Source organism: Tamandua tetradactyla, chromosome 14 (genome assembly GCF_023851605.1).
Source record: "Tamandua tetradactyla isolate mTamTet1 chromosome 14, mTamTet1.pri, whole genome shotgun sequence".
Lineage (NCBI taxonomy): Eukaryota > Metazoa > Chordata > Mammalia > Pilosa > Myrmecophagidae > Tamandua > Tamandua tetradactyla.
Genome location: NC_135340.1, coordinates 57,367,209 through 57,393,416, shown reverse-complemented (window position 1 = coordinate 57,393,416; position 26,208 = coordinate 57,367,209). Strand labels below are relative to the sequence as shown.

The 26,208-nt window shown below is 35.6% G+C and overlaps 1 protein-coding gene across 5 annotated transcripts in view; it reads right to left on the bottom strand.

Annotated features, from left to right (window-relative positions):
- Positions 1 to 26,208, bottom strand: part of TMEM62 (transmembrane protein 62) — a 112,286-nt gene that overhangs the window by 3,025 nt on the left and 83,053 nt on the right. For all 5 annotated transcript variants that reach the window (XM_077127621.1, XM_077127623.1, XM_077127622.1 and 2 more), the window contains 5 exons: positions 24,030 to 24,189; positions 18,478 to 18,591; positions 16,892 to 16,976; positions 10,301 to 10,405; positions 8,528 to 8,646 (listed from right to left, as the gene is read on the bottom strand). In XM_077127621.1, coding sequence (XP_076983736.1) covers positions 8,528 to 8,646; positions 10,301 to 10,405; positions 16,892 to 16,976; positions 18,478 to 18,591; positions 24,030 to 24,189 — 583 coding nt within the window. The remainder of the gene's footprint in view (positions 1 to 8,527; positions 8,647 to 10,300; positions 10,406 to 16,891; positions 16,977 to 18,477; positions 18,592 to 24,029; positions 24,190 to 26,208) is intronic.

Genomic DNA, 26,208 nt, shown 5'->3' with positions numbered 1-26,208 from the left:
GAACCCAGAGATTTCACAGAAAAATCTTACAACCTTGTTGGGTCAGACACCCAGGGAAATCGGACTAAATGCCCAGACGCCAGCAGCAGAAGATAACAGTCCACACTCAGAAGATTGAGAATATGGCCCAGTCAAAGGAACAAACCAATAGTTCAAATGAGATACAAGAGCTGAGACAACTAATGCTGAATATACGAACAGAAATGGAAAACCTCTTCAAAAATGAAATTGATAAATTGAGGGAGGACATGAAGAGGACCTGGGCTGAACATAAAGAAGAAATAGAAAAACTGAAAAAACAAATCACAGAACTTATGGAAGTGAAGGATAAAGTAGAAAAGATGGAAAAAACAATGGATACCTACATTGATAGATTTAAAGAGACAGAAGATAGAATTAGTGATTTGGAGGATGGAACATCTGAATTCCAAAAAGAAACAGAAACTATCGGGAAAAGAATGGAAAAATTTGAACAGGGTATCAGGGAACTCAAGGACAATATGAACCGCACAAATATACATGTTGTGGGTGTCCCAGAAGGAGAAGAGAAGGGAAAAGGAGGAGAAAAACTAATGGAAGAAATTATCACTGAAAATTTCCCAACTCTTATGAAAGACCTAAAATTACAGATCCAAGAAGTGCAGCGCACCCCAAAGAGATTAGAAAGAAATAGGCGTTCTCCAAGACACTTACTAGTTAGAATGTCAGAGGTCAAAGAGAAAGAGAGGATCTGGAAAGCAGCAAGAGAAAAACAATCCATCACATACAAGGGAAACCCAATAAGACTATGTGTAGATTTCTCAGCAGAAACCATGGAAGCTAGAAGACAGTGGGATGATATATTTAAATTACTAAAAGAGAAAAACTGCCAACCAAGACTCCTATATCCAGCAAAATTATCCTTCAAAAATGAGGGAGAAATTAAAACATTCTCAGACAAAAAGTCACTGAGAGAATATGTGACCAAGAGACCAGCTCTGCAAGAAATACTAAAGGGAGCACTAGAGTCAGATACAAAAAGACAGAAGAGAGAGGTATGGAGAAGAGTGTAGAAAGAAGGAAAATCAGATATGATATATATAATACAAAAGGCAAAATGGTAGAGGGAAATATTATCCAAACAGTAATAACACTAAATGTCAATGGACTGAATTCCCCAATCAAAAGACATAGATTGGCAGAATGGATTAAAAAACAGGATCCTTCTATATGCTGTCTACAGGAAACACATCTTAGACCCAAAGATAAACATAGGTTGAAAGTGAAAGGTTGGGAAAAGATATTTCATGCAAATAACAACCAGAAAAGAGCAGGAGTGGCTACACTAATATCCAACAAATTAGACTTCAAATGTAAAACAGTTAAAAGAGACAAAGAAGGACACTATATACTAATAAAAGGAACAATTAAACAAGAAGACATAACAATCATAAATATTTACGCACCGAACCAGAATGCCCCAAAATACGTGAGGAATACACTGCAAACACTGAAAAGGGAAATAGACTCATATACCATAATAGTTGGAGACTTCAATTCACCACTCTCATCAATGGACAGAACATCTAGACAGAGGATCAATAAAGAAATAGAGAATCTGAATGTTACCATAAATGAGCTAGACTTAACAGACATTTATAGGACATTACATCCCACAACAGCAGGATACACCTTTTTCTCAAGTGCTCATGAATCATTCTCAAAGATAGACCATATGCTGGGTCACAAAGCAAGTTTTAACAAATTTAAAAAGATTGAAATCATACACAACACTTTCTCGGATCATAAAGGAATGAAGTTGGAAATCAATAATAGGTAGAGTGCCAGAAAATTCACAAATACGTGGAGGCTCAACAACACACTCCTAAACAACGAGTGGGTCAAAGAAGAAATTGCTAGAGAAATTAGCAAATACCTCGAGGCGAATGAAAATGAAAACACAACATATCAAAACTTATGGGACGCAACAAAGGAAGTGCTAAGAGGGAAATTTATTGCCCTAAACGCCTATATCAGAAAAGAAGAAAAGGCAAAAATGCAGGAATTAACTGTCCACTTGGAAGAACTGGAGAAAGAACAGCAAACTAATCCCAAAGCAAGCAAACGGAAAGAAATAACAAAGATTAGAGCAGAAATAAATGAAACTGAAAACATGAAAACAATAGAGAAAATCAATAAGGCCAGAAGTTGGTTCTATGAGGAAATCAATAAGATTGATGGGCCCTTAGCAAGACTGACAAAAAGAAGAAGAGAGAGGATGCAAATAAATAAGATCAGAAATGGAAGAGGAGACATAACTACTGACCTCACAGAAATAAAGGAGGTAATAACAGGATACTATGAACAACTTTACGCTAATAAATACAACAATTTAGAGGAAATGGACGGGTTCCTGGAAAGACATGAACAACCAACTTTGACTCAAGAAGACATAGATGACCTCAACAAACCAATCACAAGTAAAGAAATTGAAGCAGTCATTCAAAAGCTTCCTAAAAGGAAAAGTCCAGGACCAGACGGCTTCACATCTGAATTCTATCAAACATTCCAGAAAGAATTAGTACCAACTCTCCTCAAACTCTTCAAAAAAATCGAAGTGGAGGGAAAACTACCTAATTCATTCTATGAAGCCAACATCACCCTCATACCAAAACCAGGCAAAGATATTACAAAAAAAGAAAACTACAGGCCAATCTCTCTAATGAATATAGATGCAAAAATCCTCAATAAAATTCTAGCAAATCGTATCCAACAACACATTAAAAGAATTATACATCATGACCAAGTAGGATTCATCTCAGGTATGCAAGGATGGTTCAACATAAGAAAATCAATTAATGTAATACACCACACCAACAAATCAAAGCAGAAAAATTACATGATCATCTCAATTGATGCAGAGAAGGCATTTGACAAGATTCAACATCCTTTCCTCTTGAAAACACTTCAAAGGATAGGAATACAAGGGAACTTCCTTAAAATGATAGAGGGAATATATGAAAAACCCACAGCTAATATCATCCTCAATGGGGAAAAATTGAAAACTTTCCCCCTAAGATCAGGAACAAGACAAGGATGTCCACTATCACCACTATTATTCAACATTGTGTTGGAGGTTCTAGCCAGAGCAATTAGACAAGAAAAAGAAGTACAAGGCATCAAAATTGGAAAGGAAGAAGTAAAAGTATCACTGTTTGCAGACGATATGATACTATACGTCGAAAACCCGGAAAAATCCACAACAAAACTACTAGAGCTAATAAATGAGTACAGCAAAGTAGCAGGTTACAAGATCAACATTCAAAAATCTGTAGCATTTCTATACACTAGCAATGAACAAGCGGAGGGGGAAATCAAGAAACGAATCCCATTTACAATTGCAACTAAAAGAATAAAATACCTAGGAATAAATTTAACTAAAGAGACAAAAAAACTATATAAAGAAAACTACAAAAAACTGCTAGAAGAAATCACAGAAGACCTAAATAGATGGAAGAGCATACCGTGTTCATGGATTGGAAGACTAAATATAGTTAAGATGTCAATCCTACCTAAATTGATTTACAGATTCAATGCAATACCAATCAAAATCCCAACAACTTATTTTTCAGAAATAGAAAAACCAATAAGCAAATTTATCTGGAAGGGCAGGGTGCCCCGAATTGCTAAAAACATCTTGAGGAAAAAAAACGAAGCTGGAGGTCTCGCGCTGCCTGACTTTAAGGCATATTATGAAGCCACAGTGGTCAAAACAGCATTGTATTGGCATAAAGATAGATATATCGACCAATGGAATCGAATAGAGTGCTCAGATATAGACCCTCTCATCTATGGACATTTGATCTTTGATAAGGCAGTCAAGCCAACTCACCTGGGACAGAACAGTCTCTTCAATAAATGGTGCCTAGAGAACTGGATATCCATATGCAAAAGAATGAAAGAAGACCCATATCTCACACCCTACACAAAAGTTAACTCAAAATGGATCAAAGATCTAAACATTAGGTCTAAGACCATAAAACAGTTAGAGGAAAATGTTGGGAGATATCTTATGGATCTTACAACTGGAGGCGGTTTTATGGACCTTAAACCTAAAGCAAGAGCACTGAAGAAGGAAATAAATAAATGGGAACTCCTCAAAATTAAACACTTTTGTGCATCAAAGAACTTCATCAAGAAAGTAGAAAGACAGCCTTCACAATGGGAGACAATATTTGGAAATGATATATCAGATAAAGGTCTAGTATCCAGAATTTATAAAGAGATTGTTCATCTCAACAACAAAAAGACAGCCAACCCAATTACAAAATGGGAAAAAGACTTGAACAGACACCTCTCAGAAGAGGAAATACGGATGGCCAAGAGGCACATGAAGAGATGCTCAATGTCCCTGGCCATTAGAGAAATGCAAATCAAAACCACAATGAGATATCATCTCACACCCACCAGAATGGCCATTATCAACAAAACAGAAAATGACAAGTGCTGGAGAGGATGCGGAGAAAGAGGCACACTTATCCACTGTTGGTGGGAATGTCAAAGGGTGCAACCACTGTGGAAGGCAGTTTGGCGGTTCCTCAAAAAGCTGAATATAGAATTGCCATACGACCCAGCAATACCATTGCTAGGTATCTACTCAAAGGACTTAAGGGCAAAGACACAAACGGACATTTGCACACCAATGTTTATAGCAGCATTATTTACAATTGCAAAGAGATGGAAACAGCCAAAATCTCCATCAACAGAAGAGTGGCTAAACAAACTGTGGTATATACATACGATGGAATATTATGCAGCTTTAAGACAAGATAAACTTATGAACCATGTAATAACATGGATGGACCTAGAGAATATTATGCTGAGTGAATCCAGCCAAAAACTAAAGGACAAATACTGTATGGTCCCACTGATGTGAACGGACATTCGAGAATAAACTTGAAATATGTCATTGGTAACACAGTTCAGCAGGAGTTAGAAACAGGGTAAGACAATGGGTAATTGAAGCTGAAGGGATACAGACTGTGCAACAGGACTAGATACAAAAACTCAAAAATGGACAGCACAATAATACCTAATTGTAAAGTAATCATGTTAAAACACTGAATGAAGCTGCATCTGAGCTATAGGTTTTTGTTTTGTTTTGTTTTGTTTTGTTTTGATTTTACTATTATTACTTTTATTTTTTTCTCTATATTAACATTCTATATCTTTTTCGGTTATGTTGCTAGTTCTTCTAAACCAATGCAAATGTACTAAGAAATGATGATCATGCATCTATGTGATGATGTTAAGAATTAATGATTGCATGTGTAGAATGGTATGATCTCTAAATGTTGGGTTAATTTCTTTTTTTCCATTAATTAAAAAAAAAAAAAAAGAGAAGGGATAATTGGAGATGAAGGGATACAGACTGTACAACGGGACTGGATATAAAAACTCAGAAATGGACAGCACAATACTACCCAATTGTAATGCAATTATGTTAAAACACTGAATGAAGCTGCATGTGAGGTATAGGTTTTTTGTTTTTGTTTTTTTTGTTTTTTTTTCTTTCTATTATTGTTTTAATTCTTATTCTGTTGTCTTTTTATTTCTTTTTCTAAATCGATGCAAATGTACTAAGAAATGATGAATATGCAACTATGTGATGTTATTAAGAATTACTGATTGTACATGTAGATTGGAATGATTTCTAATTGTTTTGTTAATTCTTTTTTTAATTAATAAAAAAAAAAAAAAAGTAGAAAGACAGCCTACACAATGGGAAACAATATTTGGAAACGACATATCAGATAAAGGTCTAGTATCCAGAATTTATAATGAGATTGTTCAACTCAACAACAAAAAGACAGCCAACCCAATTACAAAATGGGAAAAAGACTTGAATAGACACCTCTCAGAGGAGGAAATACAAATGGCCAAAAGGCACATGAAGAGATCCTCAATGTCCCTGGCCATTAGAGAAATGTAAATCAAAATCACAATGAGATATCATCTCACACCCATCAGAATGGCCATTATCAACAAAACAGAAAATGACAAGTGCTGGAGAGGATGCGGTGAAAGAGGCACACTTATCCACTGTTGGTGGGAATGTCAAATGGTGCAACCACTGTGGAAGGCAGTTTGGCGGTTCCTCAAAAAGCTGAATATAGAATTGCCATACGACCCAGCAATACCATTGCTGGGAAACTACTCAAAGGAATTAAGGGCAAAAACTCAAACGGACATTTGCACACCAATGTTTATAGCAGCGTTATTTACAATTGCAAAGAGATGGAAACCGCCAAAATGTCCATCAACAGACGAGTGGCTAAACAAACTGTGGTATATACATACGATGGAATATTATGCAGCTTTAAGGCAGGATAAACTTATGAAGCATGTAATAACATGGATGGACCTAGAGAACATTATGCTGAGTGGGTCTAGCCAAAAACTAAAAGACAAATACTGTATGGTCCCAATGATGTGAATCGACATTCGAGAATAAACTTGGAATATGTCATTGGTAACAGAGTTCAGCAGGAGTTAGAAACAGGGTAAGATAATGGGTAATTGGAGCTGATGGGATACAGACTGTGCAACAGGACTAGATACAAAAACTCAAAAATGGACAGCACAGGCGGGCCGCGGTGGCTCAGCGGGCAAGAGTGCTTGCCTGCCATGCCGGAGGACCCCGGTTCGATTCCCGGTCCCAGCCCATGTAACAAACAAACAAAACAAAACAAAAAATAATAAAATAAAAAAATACTTTAAAAGTTGGTGTGAAAAAAAAAAAAGTTATAAAAAAAAAAAAAAAATGGACAGCACAATAATACCTAATTGTAAAGTAATCATGTTAAAACACTGAATGAAGCTGCATCCGAGCTATAGGTTTTTGTTTTGTTTTGTTTTGTTTTGTTTTACTATTATTACTTTTATTTTTTTTCTCTATATTAACATTCTATATCTTTTTCGGTTGTATTGCTAGTTCTTCTAAACCGATGCAAATGTACTAAGAAATGATGATCATGCATCTATGTGATGATGTTAAGAATTACTGATTGCATATGTAGAATGGTATGATTTCTAAATGTTGGGTTAATGTCTTTTTTTTCTGTTAATCAATAAAAAAAAATAAAAAAAAGCCAATCCATTTCTGGTGTTGCATTCTGGCAGCTAGCAAGCTAGAACAGGTGGTGGTAGCAGAGATGGAGAGAAGTAGATAGATTCAAGATATGTACTGAGGTAGTCCAAACTGGATGCTCATGGACTGGATGTAGCATATCTAAATATAGGGATGAGAGAAGGGGAAGAATTGATACTTCCTAGAGAAACTCGGCAAATGGCAGAACCATTTATTAAAAATGGAAAGAACTGGGCAAGGAACAGGATTGAGGGTGGAAATTAAAGGTTCTGTTAGAAACATAATATTAAGTTGTGATATCTGTTAGACATCTAACAGGTGAAATGGGAGGTGAAGTGCAGCGGAGAGGTCTAGGCCAGGGGGTATATAGATTTGAGAGTCATTGACCCAGAAAATACATAAAATTCATTATTAGTGTACTATTTATTAAAATACAAATGTAAATATTTACAGAGAAAAACAAACCGCCTTTTGGTAAGGTACAGATATTACTTTGTATAAGAATACTCCTGAGAGAAAGTTCCATTTACATAGTAGGAAACTGAATGGGACCTGGGATCTACTTACATACATAATGCTGCTATGCAGAGAATGCTCTGCCTTGTGGTCAATATTTACTAGGCAGATATCTTTCCTATTTGGCTGTTTCTAATCCTGCTAATCATGGTTTCTAACCCTGCTAAGAGGTTCTGACTCATTTTAACAATGTTTTTGGATCTCTTCCCAAACTTCAATTATCACTTCAGATTTTTGACCCATTAGCCCATCAGGTAAGTAAAATAAAGAAATTGCTAGAGAAATACTCTTCAAATCTGTTTATAGAGATGTGCTATAGTTCAGGGTTTTTTGTGTATTTTTTTTAAAAGACTCTTAACCCAGATATAAACCTAATACATCAGTGTTGCCAAAAATTAATGTATTACTGAGACATAACTGGAAAACTTGGGTTTGATTTTTACCTACTACAGCTTCCATTTGATAAATGATCCACTTTTCTTGTGTATCTGTTTTTCCTTTCCTCCCCTTGAAACATTATCCTTCTTCATTATCATCATCAATTTTAGTTTACTCAGGAGCTTCTCATTTATTCTACCATAAACCCCTTACTTCATTTTTTGTCGATGAAAAGCACAGTGAAGCAAACAAATAACAGTATCAACAACAAAATCCTATTTCACTTCTTATAAAGCCTACTAAGAAAAATGTAATTTAGATGTTTACAAGAAAGTGGTGGAAGAAAAAGTAAATGGAACACCAGTTATTAAAGATTGCCTTGACTGTAAAGTAGGAAAGATGAGCTATGATACTTAATCTGAGATTTTGGATTTAATTCTTAACTGTACTATAATTAGCCCAACAAGGACAAGATGTTCTTAAATTGTATTTCTGACTTCTTACCTGACAAATTCCAACTATAAATGTTAAGCTGCCTTGTAGGAAATGTCCATCAACAAAGATCCCAAAGGAAAAGAGGCAACCCAATTTGCCTTTAGTTATTTCACCAACAAACCATGGTCCTGAAAGAGACAATGGATAGGAAAGGAGAAGATTAAATAATTCTCATGACATATATCTGTGAGATACATTTATAGGATTAATGAAAAGATATTCAATAAGCATTTTATTTGCATAGCTTTTCTCCTTTGTTAATCTCTATGTCGCACCTGATGTCTCAGCTAATCAGCTAACGACTTGCTCCTTTCCTCCATATTTTTCTGGATTATAAAACTGCCTGAGTACATGCTATTCCTGGAATAGGTAAGTAGTCCACAGATTACAGAAACAGACTGCAGTACATTCACAAATTTTAGAAGATTCTAATGCAATAATAATCTTAATATAATGCTGTGCTGGTTTGAAATGATGTATGTACCTTAGAAAAGCCATGTTTTAATCCTAATCCCATTTTGTAAAGGCAGCTGTTCCTTCTAATCCCTATTCAATATTGTATGTTTGAAACTGTATTTAGATCATCTCCCTGGAGATGTGATTTAATTAAGTGGTTGTTAAACTGGATTAGGTAGAGGCGTGTCTCCACCCATGTGGGTGGGTCTTGATTAGTTTCTGAAGTCCTATAAAAGAGGAAATATTTTAGAGAATGAGAGATCTGAGAGAGAGCAGAGTAGAATGATATAGCCATGTGAAGCACAGTCCACCAGCCAGTGACCTTTGGAGATGAAGAAGGAAAATGTCTCCAGGGGAGCTTCATGAAACAGGAAACCAGGAGAAGAAGGTAGCGGATGACACTGTGTTCACCACGTGCCCTTCCAGATGAGAAAGGAACCCTGATCGTGTTCACCATGTGCCTTTCCAGATGAGAGAGAAACTCTGTGTTCACCATGTGCCTTTCCAGATGAGAGAGAAACCCTGAACTTCATCAGCTTTCTTGAATCAAGGTATCTTTCCCTGGATGCCTTAGATTGGACATTTCTATAGACTTGTTTTAACTGGAACATTTTCTTGGCCTTAGAACTGTAAACTAGCAGCTTATTAAATTCCCCCTTTTTAAAACCATTCCATTTCTGGTATACTGCATTCTGGCAGCTAGCAAACTAGAACAAATGCATTAATATTTCCTTTAAGAACCAAAGAGGTATTCCACAGAAGTTTATTTTCCAGATAATTGAAATTTACTCCTTTAAGCAATTAAACTTTTAAAACTTTCTTGATGGATAGCTTCCTAAAATACATTTATGTAGTTCTCTTTCTTATTAATATAATTAATGTATTTTAACCTTTTCTTGATGATCCAGTCATTACTTTGTACATTAACTACATAGTCAGGATTAGCATGTATAAATTTTAACTAGCTTCTTCACTTAAATTTTTTATCTAGAATGCCCTGCTGACTTTTCTCTCCTTTTGCTTCACTGTCATTTCTCAGTGTGCAGATTTCTGAAACTCTATATGGTCAAGAGTGAAAAGGGCAGTCCAACTCCCCTTCTAAAAATGCAAATACCATCATTTGCTGGGGAAAGTAAAGTTCAGGTAAATCTTTAAACATGATAGGAAAGAACTTTATATCCCAAGACCATGTGCCAAGAAATGACTTATGAAAGATCCATGTGTCATTCATTATGACCTTAAGAGCCTAAATGATTCTATTGTGAAAATTCTATATACATTCTTTGGCAGAACTCTCCACAACTTCAGGTTTCCTAATTTACTTACCCAGCACTGTATACAGTGTCAGCAACAATACAAAATAGTAGAAGATATTTATTTTACTCAAGACATGAAGGGAAAATGAAGTAAGATTTACAAATCCTGGAGGTCCTAAACAAAAGAAAATTTGAAAAACTCAGTGAACACATGCAAAGTTCAATGTCTTCATAATATTTTCTAGAAGACTTCCATGGGATATCTACTACCTATTCAGCAAATCCTTTCTTATATGGTAATTATGCAGTGACACCACTTTAAATTCATAAGTTGGCAGAAATCCTGATGAGCCAATTCATTTAGAATGCAGAGGGTAGTAAGTTCAAAGAAATGGTGTAGTTGTGAAATATATATCATTGATATTTATTTATGACTCAGGACAACAGAGAAGTACCTGCCAGAGTACTATACTATTTTGTCTTCTGTAGGTTTGAGTAAAAGATAGGGCTGTGTTCAAAGGATGATCAATTCTCTGTTTTATATGAGATTTTGTATCAAAATATAAAATGTTCCAAATGTACATCAAACCATATAAAAGTATGTCAAAGGAATATCAAAATGCCTCTTTGTTTTACTTTTTATTTTGAAATAATTTAAACTTACAATTACATTGCAAAAATAATATAAAAACTATACAGAGAAGTCTACTATACCCTTGTGCTGGTTTGAAACTGTTATGTACCCCAGAAAAGCCATGTTCTTTTTTCTAATCCAATCTTGTAGGGGCAGACCTATTGTTTGAATGGGATCTTTTTCATTAAGTTGTTTCCATGGAGAGGTAACCCATCTAATTGTGGGTGGGACCTTTATTTATTTATTTTCCTTAGGATTTTATTGTTTTATTGAGTGATGAATTGGGCAGCATTTTATTTCAAAAGTAGAAGGGAGCTCTGTCAAGGTGATGGAAAGGAAGAGCTTATATATAGAAAATGTGGAAGCAAGTGAGGACTTTTTTTTAACACTTCTATTGAAAAAATCTCCACACACATACAGTTCAACCGTGTCATACAATCGATGACTCACAATATCATCACATAGTTGTGTATTCTTCACCAAAATCATTCTTAGAATATGTTCATCACTCCGGAAAAAGAAATTAAAAAAAAACTCACACATCACATACCCCATACTCCTCCCTCTCATTAACCACCAGTATTTCAATCTATCCAATCTTTACCCTTATCTCCCCCTATTGTTTATTTATTTATTTATTTGGGTGTGTGTGTGTGTGCAGAGCCTGGGAAATGATGTTTATTTTTTATCCTTATTTTTTTTTTTACTCATCTGTTCATACTCTGGATAAAAGCAGCATCAGACACAAGGTTTTCATAATCACAAGGTCACATTATAAAACTATATAGTTATACAATTGTCTTCAAGAATCAAGGCTACTGATTGGGTGGTTTCCATGAAGATGTGTCTTCATGCATTCAAGATGGGTCTTAATCTGCTTACTGAGTCCTTTAAGAGGGAACCATTTTGGAAGAAGCTCAGAGCCAACAAAGACAGAGACATCTGGAGATGCAGAAAGAAAACATCCCTGGGGAAGTCGTTTGAACTCAGAAGCCAGGAGAGAAAGCCAGCAGACCTTGCCATGTGCCTTCCCATGTGACAGAGAAACTCAGAATGCCAGTAGCCTTTTCTTCAGAGTCAAGATATCTTTCCTTCTGTTCTAGTTTGCTAGTTGCCAGAATGCAATAAACCAGAAACAGAATGGCTTTAAAAAAGGGGAATTTAATAAGTTGCTAGTTTACAGTTCTAAGGCTGAGAAAATGTCCCAATTAAAACAAGTCCATAGAAATGTCCAATCAAAGGCATCCATCCAGGGAAAGATACCTTGGTTCAAGAAGGCCAATGAAGTTCAGGGTTTCTCTCTCAAGTGAGAAAGCACATGGTGAACACAGTCAGGGCTTCTTTCTCAGCTGGAAGGGCTCATGGCGAACATGGCTCATCTGCTAGCTTTCTCTCCTGGCTTCCAGTTTCATGAAGCTCCTCGGGAGGCATTTTCCTTCTTCATCTCCAAAGGTCGCTGGCTTGTGGACTCTCTGCTTCGTGGTGCTGCAGCATTCTCTGCTCTTTCCGAATCTCACATTCTCCAAAATGTTTCCTCTTTTATAGGACTCCAGAAACCTATCAAGACCCACCCAAATGAGTGGTGACATGTTGTCACCTAACCCAGCTTAACAACCACTCTTGATTAAATCACATCTCCAGGGAGATGATCTGATTACAGTTTCAAACATACAGTATTGAATAGGAATTATTCTGCCTTTACAAAATGGAATTTTGATTAAAACATGGCTTTTCTAGAGGACATACATCCTTTTAAACCAGCACACCTTCATTATCAACAAGGTATCTTTATCTGGGTGCCTTAGTTTGGAGATTTTTATGGCATAGAACTGTAAATTTGTAACATTAATAAATCCTTTTTATAAAAGCCAACCCATTTCTGGAATATTGTGTTCTGGCAGCATTAGCAAACTAAAACAGATTTTGATACAAGAGAAGTGGGGTGCTGCAGATTGCAAATACCAAATCTGTTGGAATGGCTTTTTAAATGGATAGAAAGGGAACAATTCTGGAAGAATTGTGATATGCTTGATAGAAAAAGCCTGAATTGTTTTGAACATACTATTGGAAGAAATGTGGACTCTAAAGATGCCTCCGAGGTTTAGACATAAATGATTAATGTGTCATTGCAAAGAGGAAGGAAGGTGACCATTGTTTTAAAGTGGCAGGGAATTTGGCGGAATTAAGTGCTGGTGTTGGATGGAGGGCGGAATGTAACCATGATGAACTTGGATATTTTAGCAGAAGAGATTTCCAAACTAAATGTGGAAAATGCAACCTGGCTTCTCCTTGCAGTACAATATGACAGGAAATAGATAAACTGAGAACCGAACTCTTAGGGACAAAAAAAAAAACAGAAATTGATGGTCTGGAAAAATCTGGCCTTCCAGAAGTTGAAACCCCAGAGAATAGTGCCCCACATGAGGAATTAACCATGGAATCAGTCACCCATTTCAGAAAAAGCCAGAACTGGAAATGGAGATATCCAGAAAATATTTATGGAAGGTCCTACTGTCTGATGGGTGTGATCCCTGTACACTGCATGGACAACTGACAAGTTTTTTTGCGAGACCTGTATAAACAAAACCACCACCAGTGTGGATAAAAAGGACAGAAAAGGGACAAATTGAAGGAAAAATTACTTCAAAGGCAGAACCATGGAAGCTAAGGTCTGAAGCCAAGAAATCTCAGGCCAAGAAAACAGACCCACCCATCCACATGGAAAGGATGAGTCTGCCTTGGAGGCAGAGAGCAGGTGGAAGAGTGTTGCCACCTTGGGCCTTGGAGAGGGAGGAGCACATTCCTTAGGGATTGAGGAGCGCTTTGCTGCCACCCCATTGTTCTGAGGGGGTTGAGCACATGAGCCAGAGATGGCAGAGAGCTCTTGTAAAGTTTATTTATGTAGTGGAGAAGCTAAGCCTACTTATGGTTATGCCAAAGAGTTATTTCCAAAGGACCTCTTTCATTGCTCAGATGTGGCCTCTCTCTCTCTAAGCCCAATTCTGCAAGTGAAATCATTACCCTCCCCCCTATGTGGGACATGACATCCAGAGGTGACAGTCTCCCCGGCAAAGTGAGATGTAAATCCCAGTGATGAACCTGGCCCTGGCACCATGGATTCAACAATGCCTCCCTGACAAAAGTTTCACACACTAAGATTACTTTCCAGAAACCTACAACCTCCAGATGGTTCCTAGGCCAGATAAATCCTGAAACCCAGAGGGGTCAACCTCTCCAAGAACATTAACTAGTTCCATCCCCCTTTCCTCTCTTGTCAACAGCCCTTTCCAACATGAAAAAGTTAGAATAAACAGAGCACAAATATCCTTAAAGATTGGGAGAAGGTTCAAAGGAGAGGGAGGAATTATAACAGAGAAGACAGGATTTAACAAATGAGTATGACTGCTGAATCATTATATTGATACTTATTTTAGTCTCCAATGTCTTGGAGCAGCTAGAAGGAAAAACCTGCAATTGTGGAACTATAACCCATACCAACTCTGAAATCTGTTCTATAACCACTTGCTACAATGTATTTCAAAATGTATTGTTTTTTTGTGTATTTATTTAACAATTTAAAAAAATGTTAAAAAAAAAAAAAAAAAGACTTGAGTTGAGTGAGTCCTAAAGGAAGTTAAGACTTAGAGATGTTTAGAAAAATGATTTAAATCAGGGATAATAGCAGGGCCAAAAGTACAGAAGCAAAAATGAGCATGGTATATGTAGGGAACAGTGAAGAAGTTGTCTAACCTAAAATATGGGTAATTGGTTAAGATATTTCTAGTTAGGTACAACCAGATTGTGGAGTGCCTTTAATGCCTGACAGAGATGCTGATCTTTATGCAGTTGGTTCTGGGGAGCCACTAAAGGCTTTTGAGTGTGGCAGTGATCCTCTGGATGAATTGCCATGAAGATAACCTGCTAATGATGAAAAATATGGATTAGATGGAGAGACTGAATGTAGGAGCAGCAGAGTAATTTCTTAGTAATTTTAGAGAGGATATAGTATTGACTAGGTATTGAGGTCCCTCAGAAGGTAAAGAAATTAATGGGTTTTAATAATATATTGGCATTAGGGAATAAAAACTGGAGACAAATGAAAAGTGATAGAGGATACTGGTACCATTAAGAGATACAGGAAAATCAACCTGGGGCAGAAGGAGTAGGTTTGAGGAATGTCAGGATTATCTTGGTAGAAATATCTAGCATGTATTTCAGGATTCAGTGAGAGAAATTAGGAAGAGATATAAAAATTTTGGAAACACCCGGATGAGCCAGGACCCAGCGTCATGGGACTGAGAAAGCCTTCTTGAGGAAGACAGAACTGAGACGAAATAAAGTGTCAGTGTCTGAGAGATTTCTAACACAGTCGAGAGGTTATCCTAGAAGTTATTCTCACATATTACATAGATATCTCTTTTTAGTTTACGGTGTATTAGAGTGGCTGGAGGGAAGTACCTGAAATTGTTGAGCTGTGTCCAGTAGCCTTGATTCTTGAAGACAATCATATAACAATACAGCTTTTACAATGTGACTGATTGTGAAAACTTTGTGTCTGATCTCCTTTTATCCATGGTATGGACAGATGAGTTAAAAAATATGGATAAAAAATAAATAAATAATAAGGGGGTAAAGGGTAAAAAAAAATGGGTAGAATGAAATACTATTGGTCAATGAGAAGGAGAGGTAAGGGGTATGGGATTATACGTTTTTATTTCTTATTTCTTTTTCTGGAGTGATGCAAGTGTTCTAAAAATGATCATGGTGATAATTATACAACTAGTGATGATATTGTGAGCCACTGATATACTACATGTATGAACTGTATGTGTGTGAAGCTTTGTCAATAAAAATATTTAAAAAAAAATTTTTTTTGGAAACATCCATAAAGCAGTGATGGGTGAAACTCTGAAGTGGTTTTTCAAAGGAGTGAATGTAAAAACAAATAAACAAACAACAAAAGGAATAAAAAAGAATAAAGGGCAGAGAACTTTATTTATTTAAGATTTACAAGAAGAGAAGCTTATGAAGGAAAGGCAAAAGAAGGATCAGAGAAGTAGGAGGGGAAATAGGACAGTGCAGAACTGAGTAACTGATACATCAAGAGGAGAGGTGTTTGAGAGAGGGAATAGTCACCAGGTTCCAATCACCAAGAAAAGAAAGAAAAATATGCCCAGCTATGGATTTGACAGATAATGAACTTGAAAAGTGGGTATTCTACTTTCATTTCTTCCCAAATTGGATTTGAAATCCTTTCATGATCTTTATCCATCCCTGACAGTTAAATTAATCATTTTAATTCAATCATTTCGGTTAAATCTTTAGGGCAAGGGTCTAAAAAGGCAGAGAAACCACTCTATAGCTTTACTTTCAATCTTTGTCATATGCTTTGAAACTAGATTTGTGTATCTTTAAAAGGACATATAACTTTTAAGCCAGACAGGGGAGTATCTGAAGCTGTTTGTTGTAGATATTAAGTGACTCAACCAGGGAAAAGCATTAATATGTCAGTTTAATGCTGCTTTAAAATTAGTAAGTTCAATCTTCAGAACACTTAGAATTTAAAAATTCACATTCCTCTGAGAGGGATTACATATTAATATTTATCAATCTTCACTATCCATTAACAAATTACCATATTACCTGCTAGACAGCTAAATACATGGTACATAAATGAAGGGCCCATACATAGGTTCAGACAGCTGTCAGGGGAGGTAGGAAGCACCACAGGCAAAGTCACCTTCTTTACTATGTTTCTACAGCCTACTCTGCAAAGTCACCTTCTTTACAATGTTTCTACAGCCTACTCTGTACATGTAATTTAAAATTTAAAAGGAAAAATCTGAGAGGATTGTATGGTAGCATGACAAATACTGGGATCTGTCCTGTAACTACTTGTTGAAGAGTGCTTTGAAAACTATTGCTTTTTTATTTCTTTGCTTTATATATATGTTATACTATACAATAAAAAAAGTAAAGAAAAAAATAAAATAAAGCAGTCTAAGAATAAAAACAACCATAACTAACCTTTAAGCTTTGGATGTCCTCGATACCTAAAAGCAATAAGAATGGTGAGCTGGATCAGCACAGTCAGCAAAAAAAGGACCCGGGCCTGCAGAGATATAGATATTAATGGGAAATATGTACATGAGTATAGTTTCAGTTAAGGTTATCAAAATGGCATCATTAACAAAAATGGCTGTATAAGAAAATTCTTTTTTTGATGGAGCAGATGTTTGATTCTATTTGACCATATATTTTCCCTATCCCAGAACTACTGAATTAGAATCTCCATATTAATATGCTCTTCAGATAATTTGTTTGCCCATTTAAGTTGTGAAGCCGATTTAGGTGACTATTAAAAATCCCAGGAAAAAAATAAATAATTGAAAATAATAAAAATCTATTAAAATAAAACACAAATGCTCATTAGTCATATTTTTTAAAAAGCTCAATAACTTATTCGTCTACTTAATAGAAGAAAAGCAAACTAAAATAATAAGTAATAATGAAGTTTATAAGGATAAATACTAAAATGATTAATGATGGCTATGTCTGGGAGGTGAAATTAACGGAGGCTTAAATTTTCTTAACATTTTAGTGCCTATCTCTATTGTATTTTAGGTTAATATCCATTTATTGTATTAGGTTAATATCCATGAGATTTGAGGGAAATAAAGTATAAATTGCCATAGTTTCTCTGGAAGAATATTTGACAGTGTGTATTAAAATTTTTTTAAAATACCCATTTATTCTTTCAAGCAATATTTATTGAGGGCCTACGATGTGCTAGGCACAAAAATATTCAAAGATTCTTGCACTCATGGGACATATTTTATTGTGTGTCAGACCAAAAACACCAAATAAAATAAATAATGTATGTATTTATACAATATATAAGTACATTAAATTTATACAATAAATAAGTACATAGAATAATGTGCCCATCCTCTGATCCAGCAATTCACTTCTAGGAATTTATCTCAAGTAAATATAATTATAAGCATTATTTATAGAGAAGAAAAAAATAGAACAGCTTAAATACACAAAAACAGAGAGGAGTTGTTAAATAAATTTTGGCATATATATGACAATATAATTCAGCCAATGATTATGTTATAAAATAATATGTATCAATGTGAGAAATGGTCAAAACAAATTCCTCAGTGTAAGAAATCAGATGTCAAAAGGGAATGAAAAGTATAATACTATTTTATATTAAAAACATGTACATATGTATATAAAAGCAAAAATAAATAAATAGTACTATAAGGACAAATGCAATGGTTATAATGGGTAGTGTGATAAATGAATGATATGGGGCTGATTTCAGTCTATGTATTTTTCTATTTTCCATTGAATATGTACCATTTATGTAGGAAGAAAGAAGATCCCTAAAATTCCCTCACTCAGGTTTTATGGCATTGGTTAGACCAGGTTCCAAATCACAGTTATTATTTGTTCATGTCTGCTTCTTCTAATTCAAATAAACATAAAATAATTTTATTCTTCTAGACAAATAATTAAACTTTTTATTTATGACTATATTATTTAGGACTTGGATTTACCAACCCTAGTAAAAACACATGAAACATGTGGTTGAATTTACTTACCACGATATAGAAGTCAGTAAGGAGAATAAATGATGCCAGGGGATCAAATCTGAGATGAATATCCTCTTGCATGGAAAATATGTGGTGAACAGTCTTAATTCTTCCAGCAGAATCCTAGTTTTAAGCACAGTAGAGAGGTAACTCCCATATATATTTAAATATTTATAACACTTCAAGAGTAGAGTTCATATGACTTTTGTCAGTTATTTCAATAGCTACCTTTTAAAAATTTGCTTTTGATTCTTCCTATAAGTACTTTAAGAGGACTTCTTTTAAATCCTGTAACTGTCCATTTGAATTGGAAATATCAGCAGGCACTCACAATGTACTTTCTCTTTAAAAAAAATTTCTTTATTTCCCTCTATCCACTAAAAACTCATAGAAATAACAAACCTGTGTTGATTTAAAGCTGTTATGTACCCCAGAAAAGATCATGTTCTTTTAAACCATTCCTGTGGTTACAGACCTTTTGTGAGTTGAATCGTTGATTAAGTTATTTCAGGTGAAATGTGACCCATCTCATTCATGATGGGTTTTAATCCTCTTACTGGAGTCCTTTATAAGAAGATAAAAGACAGAAAAAGCTCCCCAGAGAAGCTGAGAGAGAAAGATACAGAAACTGAGAAAGGAAGCCACAGATGTAGAAACCAGAAGCTGAAAGCAAAGAACCCCCTGAGAGAAGGACCAGTAGATGTCGCTATTGTGCCTGGCCATGTGACAGGAGCCTGGCTAACCAAAATAAAGCCTAATAGCTATGAGCTAGCTGGACCATTGCCCAAATTGTGGTCTTAAAATACCATTTCTCACTCCAAATAACAAGTGCTCTTTAGAGAAATGGCTGATACCTGTTTTGAGTAAGAAATACACAAGAGCTTAGGATGTATTGTTCTATCAGAAAGCAAGAAAACTAACAACAACTGTCAGGATTGTGTCAAATGACTTAGCATGAAGTAGCTCCCATCAGCCAAAGATGGGAGCATCAAAGAGAATAGATGCAACAGAATGTTTTTTAAAACTCTGCACTCAGATGCCCTGATGAATCCCAGAGTGATTTGATCAGTGAGTGGAAAAGTATTTGCAAGCCCCCTTCGGGGAATGGTGAGAGCGGGAGAAATTCAACTTCCCCAAGTTGAATTCTTGATATTCTCACAAGCAGTTAGACAACCAAAACTATAGGCTGAGCCCCCAGTCTTGGGCTTTGTTCATATGAAACTTAACCCCACAAAGGATAGGTCAAGTCTACTTAAAATTTAGACCTAAGAGTCACCCCCAAGAGAGCCTCTTTCCTTGCTCAGATGTGGCCTCTCTCTCCAGCCAACACGACGAGCAGTCTCACCACCCTCCCCCTCGCTGCGTGGGACATGACTCCCAGGGGTGTGGACCTTCCTGGCAACATGGGACAGAGATCCTGGAATGAGCTGAGACTCAGCATCAAGGGACTGAGAAAAACCCTAGAATGAGCTGAGTATTAACATCAAGGGGTTGAGAGAACCTTCTCGACCAAAGGGGGAAGAGTGAAATGAGACTAAGTGTCAATGACTGAGAGATTCCAAACAGAGTCGAGAGGTTATCCTGGAGGTTATTCGTACGCATTAAGTAGATATCACCTTGTTGTTCAAGATGTAGTGGAGAGGCTGGAGGGAACTGCTTGAAAATGTAGAGCTTTGTTCCAGTAGCCATGTTTCTTGATGATGATTGAACAATGATATAGCTTTCACAATGTGACTCTGTGAATGTGAAAACCTTGTGTCTGATGCTCCTTTTAGCTACTATATCAACAGAAGAGTAGAACATATGGAATAAAAATAAATAATAGGGGGAACAAATGTTAAAATAAATTTAGTTTGAAATGCTAGTGGTAAATGAAAGCGAGGGGTAAGGGGTATGGTATGTATAATCTTTTTTTTCTCTGTTATCGTTTTATTTCTTTTTCTGTTGTCTTTTTATTTCTTTTTCTAAATTGATGCAAATGTTCTAAGAAATGATGAATATGCAACTATGTGATGATATTAAGAATTACTGATTGTATATGTAGAATGGAATGATATCTTAATGTTTTGTTTGTTGTCAACTTTTTAATTAATTAAAAAAAACTTTGCACTCATATGATACTAAAATAATAAGAAACTCATTCATCACCTTTGACAGATGCTTGAGAACCAACTCATTATTCTCAAAACTGGTTTAGAAAAAGCAGGGGAGTGGGAAATAATGAACTCTATATCTAGGTACCAAATAGATGAAAGAAAATTTTTCTTTAAAGGAGTTTTCTAAACAAAAAATTTTTTAAAAAAAGAGTATTCTAGTTAATATTCCTATAACAAGGAGGGACAATTTGAATATCACCATTTTGTAACTCTAATGAAATAATGGATCTAGGCAATGGTCATCAATGGCTGCTTAAAACCCTTAGGTGAAAAGCTGACAGGGCACTTTATAAAACTGGAGGAATAAGTCAGCATTGTGCTAGAGCTGGCAAGAGCCAATTTTTAAATTTCAGGAATTTTGCACGCCTGTTGATACTGTAGCTTTAAATCAGCCAAGGTGGTAGTACTCACACCACAAAAATTGGCAAATGCTACAAATCAGCTCCTCTCCTCCCCCTCAAGCTGATTATTAAGCATTTACCATCACACAACTGGATAAGGCTAACAGCACCTGAACATACTGATCAATCTGAATATTACTAAAAGAAAGACAACAAGATATTATGGGCATTATGATGAAAGCATAAAGTGCCAAGTAAAGTATTCTTCCCAGAACAAAAAACTAATAGACTCAAATATGATCAAATCTCTCAATCTAACTACCAGTTACAGAAACTAGAGGGTTGAAGGAATATGGTAAATAACACTTTGGGGATGCAAAGTACAAAAATCCACAATACAGGAAACTCTATAGGAAAAAAGATCTAGTCTTCATAGCAAATAAATTGCAAAGGGAAAACAAAAGAGGGAGAGGAAACAATTTAAAAGAAGCTAAAGAGACATATTAGCCTGATGCAATGGGTGAAGCTTGTTTGCATTTTTATTTGAATAAATCAAACGCAAAAAAGAGACACAGGAAGACAAATTGAGAAAAGTGAATACTGGCTGGATAGCTCGATATTAAGGAATTACTGTTAATTTTGGGGATGTGATATTTGGGTATTATTGGTTATGTTTTAAAAAATAAATTCATATCTTTATATGATATAACCTAACATATTTACAGATGAAATGACATGATGGGCAGGAGGTGGGGAGAAACAGACAGAGGTATAGATGAAAAAAGATTGGTCATGAATTGATACTTATTGGAATTGAATGATTGATATAGGAGAGTTCATTTTACTATTATCTCTACTGTTATATATTTTTGAAATTTCCAATCATAAATTTTTTTTTTAAATAACTAAAAGAACCTATACCAACATCATTATAGGTTTGATAAACACCTATCAAACTTCTATTGCTCAAAATATTTTAACTTAAAATTATAAGTTCTTGTTTTAAAGCAGAGATTTTCTTTAGTTTTGAGATAATGAGATTTCTATAGCCTTCTAGCTAAGTTTACAAAGTGGGCACAGTAATCTAAAGTACTGGTTCTCAGATTTTAGCACACATCAGTATCACCTAGAGGGATTATTGAAACAGATTGTTGGGTCCCATTCCAAGAGCTTCTGATTCAGCAGATTTGTTTTTGGGCTTGAAAATTTTCATTTCTAAGAAATTTCCGGTGATATTGGTGCTAGTAGTCAGGGACTACACTTTGAGAATTGATCTAAAGGTCTCATTGCTACCAGGCTGCCAGAAATTTATAGGTATTCAATAAATAGAAAGGAAGATATTAGATAACCAATTAATGGCTTCTCTCACAGATTTTAAGCTTCAATCAGAATTATCTATAGTATGCTTTATTTAGGACTGTATAGTATACTGTACTCATCATTGATGAATGAGGGGACCAGGGTCCCTATTTGATATTCAGTGGACTAATTTTTAAAAGTTATACATATAAACCAAAAAATCAATCAATGGTTGCCTAGAAGTGGAGAGGGGAGGGAGGAGGCTTGCAAAAAGACACAAGAAAACTTGTGAGGGTGATGCATAGTATTAATGAAGTAATGGTTTCAAGGAAATATACATATATTAAAATTCATCAAGTTGTACACTTTAAATATGTAGGATATATTGTACATAACTCAAAGTTGTAAGGAGTGATAAAACATATAAAAAGTATACGGAATTTCACATTTTTACTAAGGATTAAACTAAGCAGCCAGAAATATTTCAAGGAATATGAACTATGATTCTTTCCTCATAAAACTACAGAAGCTATACATCTTATTAAGAAATAATGCATTATGGTACTGAGACAATCTGAGGATTTGGGAGTTTTCCCTCCCTGTAATGGCTAGGTCTCCTATGGTTGCTCTTACTTCTTCCCTATGACTGTGAAAACAGGGAATAATTTATTCTAGGTGCACTTGTACCTTTAAGACTCTTTAAAATGGTCCAACTTCTAATATGAAAGACATAAAGAGTTCATCCGCAGCCATCCCTCCTTCCACATCCTCCCTGTGAGTTTCTTCTTCTTCCTATTCAGAACACTTCAAAGATGTGTGGCATAGCAAAATGCCTTTTCTTGTGCAGACGTACAAGTTTCCCCATCTATGAAATAGGGATAAAACTAACTACCACATAGGGTTACTATGTGGATTAAGTGAAAAATTACAAGTGCCTGGTACATTGGAGGAGCTCAGTAAATAGTTCCTTCCTGCTCAACCCTTCTCTGTGAAAAAAACAATAATGAAAATAAATACATGTGTTTTCTGAAGAATTACTTGGTATTTCAAACTAAGACTTAGCATTAGAAGGTTAAATGGTTAAAACTGTCATTAAATCATAAAGTTTTAGAAATTAACAGATTTTTAAAGAAACTAATTTCTAAGCAGTTTATCCACTGGAGAGTTTCACAATGTTAGATGAAACTGCTCTATTTTGGTAGTAATTATAACTTCTACTCCAGAAGGTTCTAGTGAATTAAATGCCCCATTCCCCCAAGTTGAATCAGAATAACAACAGTTACTATATACATTAGCAATGCATTCTTTCTAAACAAAAAAAATCCTTGAATGCCTTGAAATTTCTGCATCCTAGATTTTTCAAAATAGTGACATAATTTTCCTATACGTAAAGACAGCATTCAAAGGCATGCTTAAAGATATATACATTTTTGGACTTACTCTAGTTTATTTGGGTACATTGGAGAATTTGCTCCCATTATTAAAAGACTGGTTAAAGTTGGGAGAAGAGAAAAGAATAATTTCCTGGGGTTAAAAAAGTGGGACTGTGGTCAATATTTGCACATTCTTCTTTTCCTCTCCCCAGTTTTTAGTCTAATAGTAGAATTACTCCTGTGTGCCATTTTCAGAATATACTGAACAAAATACATTCAAAATTTTCAATCAAACTTAGTTTCATCTTTACCAATTGGCTGAAAAAGCCCTATATCAGAATTCAATATGGGCATAGACTAACAATTTACATAACAAAAAATTACTAACTTACCTGAACAATTACGTCTATGCTATGTGTCCCATCACTGTAGTTTCTGGGGTTCCATTTCAGTATGAAAATAGGACCAGACAAATGAATAGCCTCTCCTAAATGAACTCCATCAATCTTAACTGTGACAGAAGTAATGGAGGATAAGGAAAAGGCCAAGACTCTAAAATAAGAGCATACATAAATGCATGGTTTTAGGTATTTGTGATTGTTTTTATACAGGAGAATATCCCTACCATAAACTGAAACAAGAGATGTATAAGAAGGACCATCACCGTGCAAAACAGTAGGGATCATTACTCATATGATTTTGGTTTCTATTTGAATAGCAGCTTTTGATACAATTCAGCAGACCTGAATTTGTGAGAAATTAGGAAATATTTTACTTTTTAGAAAGGAAAATCAATTTTCTTTTGACAAATACAGCTGGAATAGATCCAAAGTTCTTTAAAGTCTTGATTTTTCTTTTCTTTTGTAATGCAAATCAAGCTCATTTAGTTCTAATGTATCTGCCCAGAAGAAGGGCTAGGCTACTATGCTTCTACAGAGACTATAATCCTTAAATCTCATAACCAACTCCCATTGACACTGAGAGATGTGTGTTCTTCTTCACTAGTAATAATATATATATATATATATATATATTTAAACAGCTTGGTACCATTTTTTTCACAGTAATTAGGAAAATTTTTTAAAAGTGTAATATCTAATAATGATAAAACTGCTATGAAATTGGCATTCATATTTCTTGGTAACATCATAAATTAGCATCTCTGTTTTAAAAAGTAATTGGCAAAAAAAAGAAAAAAGTAATTGCCAAGGCAACCCTAAAGAATACCTAGGGCTCTATCTGACATTCTACAAGGATCCATGCACTATGATTGCTTTCCAGACACCTACAACCTCCAGATGGTTCCTAGGTCAGAAGTCCTGAAACCCAGAGGGGCCAACCTCTCCAGAATATCAACTAGTTCCATTCTCTCATCCTATATTGCCGACATCCCTTCCTAACATAAAAAAGTTAGAATGGGGATAGTCCAAATACTCCTAAAGATTGGGGAAAAGATCAAAGGAGGTGGAGTAATAACAGAGAAGAAAGGATTTAACAGATGAGTATGACTACTGAATCATTTATTGATATTTCTTTTAGTCTCCAGTGTCTTGGAGCAGGCTAGAAGGAAAAACCTAAAATTGTGGAACTGTAATCCATAACAAACTCTGAAATCTGCTCTATAACTAATTATTTTGGTGTGCTTTGTTCATAGAGCCAATTTATTCCTAAATAGCCAGGAAGAGTACAGAACAACTGATGGGGGAACATCACTAACTGAATACACAGTATATACCAGTTTGGAATGGGTGGAATGGCTGAGATCCCACCAGAACTGCGAATTCCCCAAGGCATAGAGCTGGTGCCCCTCCCCCATGGGCACTGTAGGCTGGTTCCCAAGGGTGAAGGAAACAGATTTTACTAGTAGCAAGAGTATAGCTCAACCAAACTGCAATTGAAGTTTGGTTTTAATTAACAAATTCTGACTACTTAAAACAGCCCCCCAGACAGATAAACCTGGAATAAGCACTAAAGGAACTAAGAGATGTTGCCCTGGCAGAAAGGGGGTGGGGCTGATGGGGGAAAAAAAAGAGGCTTTTTGAGTCGGACAGCACAAAATAGTGGAAAAGGGCTGGACCCCAAGAAAATGGGATACACAGAGCATGGAGATACATAGAGCCATGTACCAATGCAAGGTTTTGATTAGCAAACCTGAGGAGGAGTCTGGCTTTTAAAAGGCTTTTTGCTATTTTTTACTTTTTAAACAGCTCATTAGGCAGAACTGGAAGCACATTCAAGTTGTAGCACTGCTCCAGGCAAGGGTGGACAAAGTAACTTTAGTTAGGTGAAAGGGGTTAATGTCATAAAGGGCATATCTTCACCAAGAAAAGGGGGGCAGCCCACTCAAGTGAAATCTCTCCTTCAAGGAATTCAGGCCCCAGGGGCTGGAAAACAGAAGCAATCAAAGCCCACCCACTGTCTCACCTCTGTCTCAACCATGTCCCTGGCAGGGAGAGTCTGCTGAAATTAAAAGCACTAAGACATGGGCCTATCTGGTCTGGGAAAATCTGACCGGGATCTATAATATCTGAGGGGACACACCTTAAAAAACAAAAAAACAAAAAAACTCCA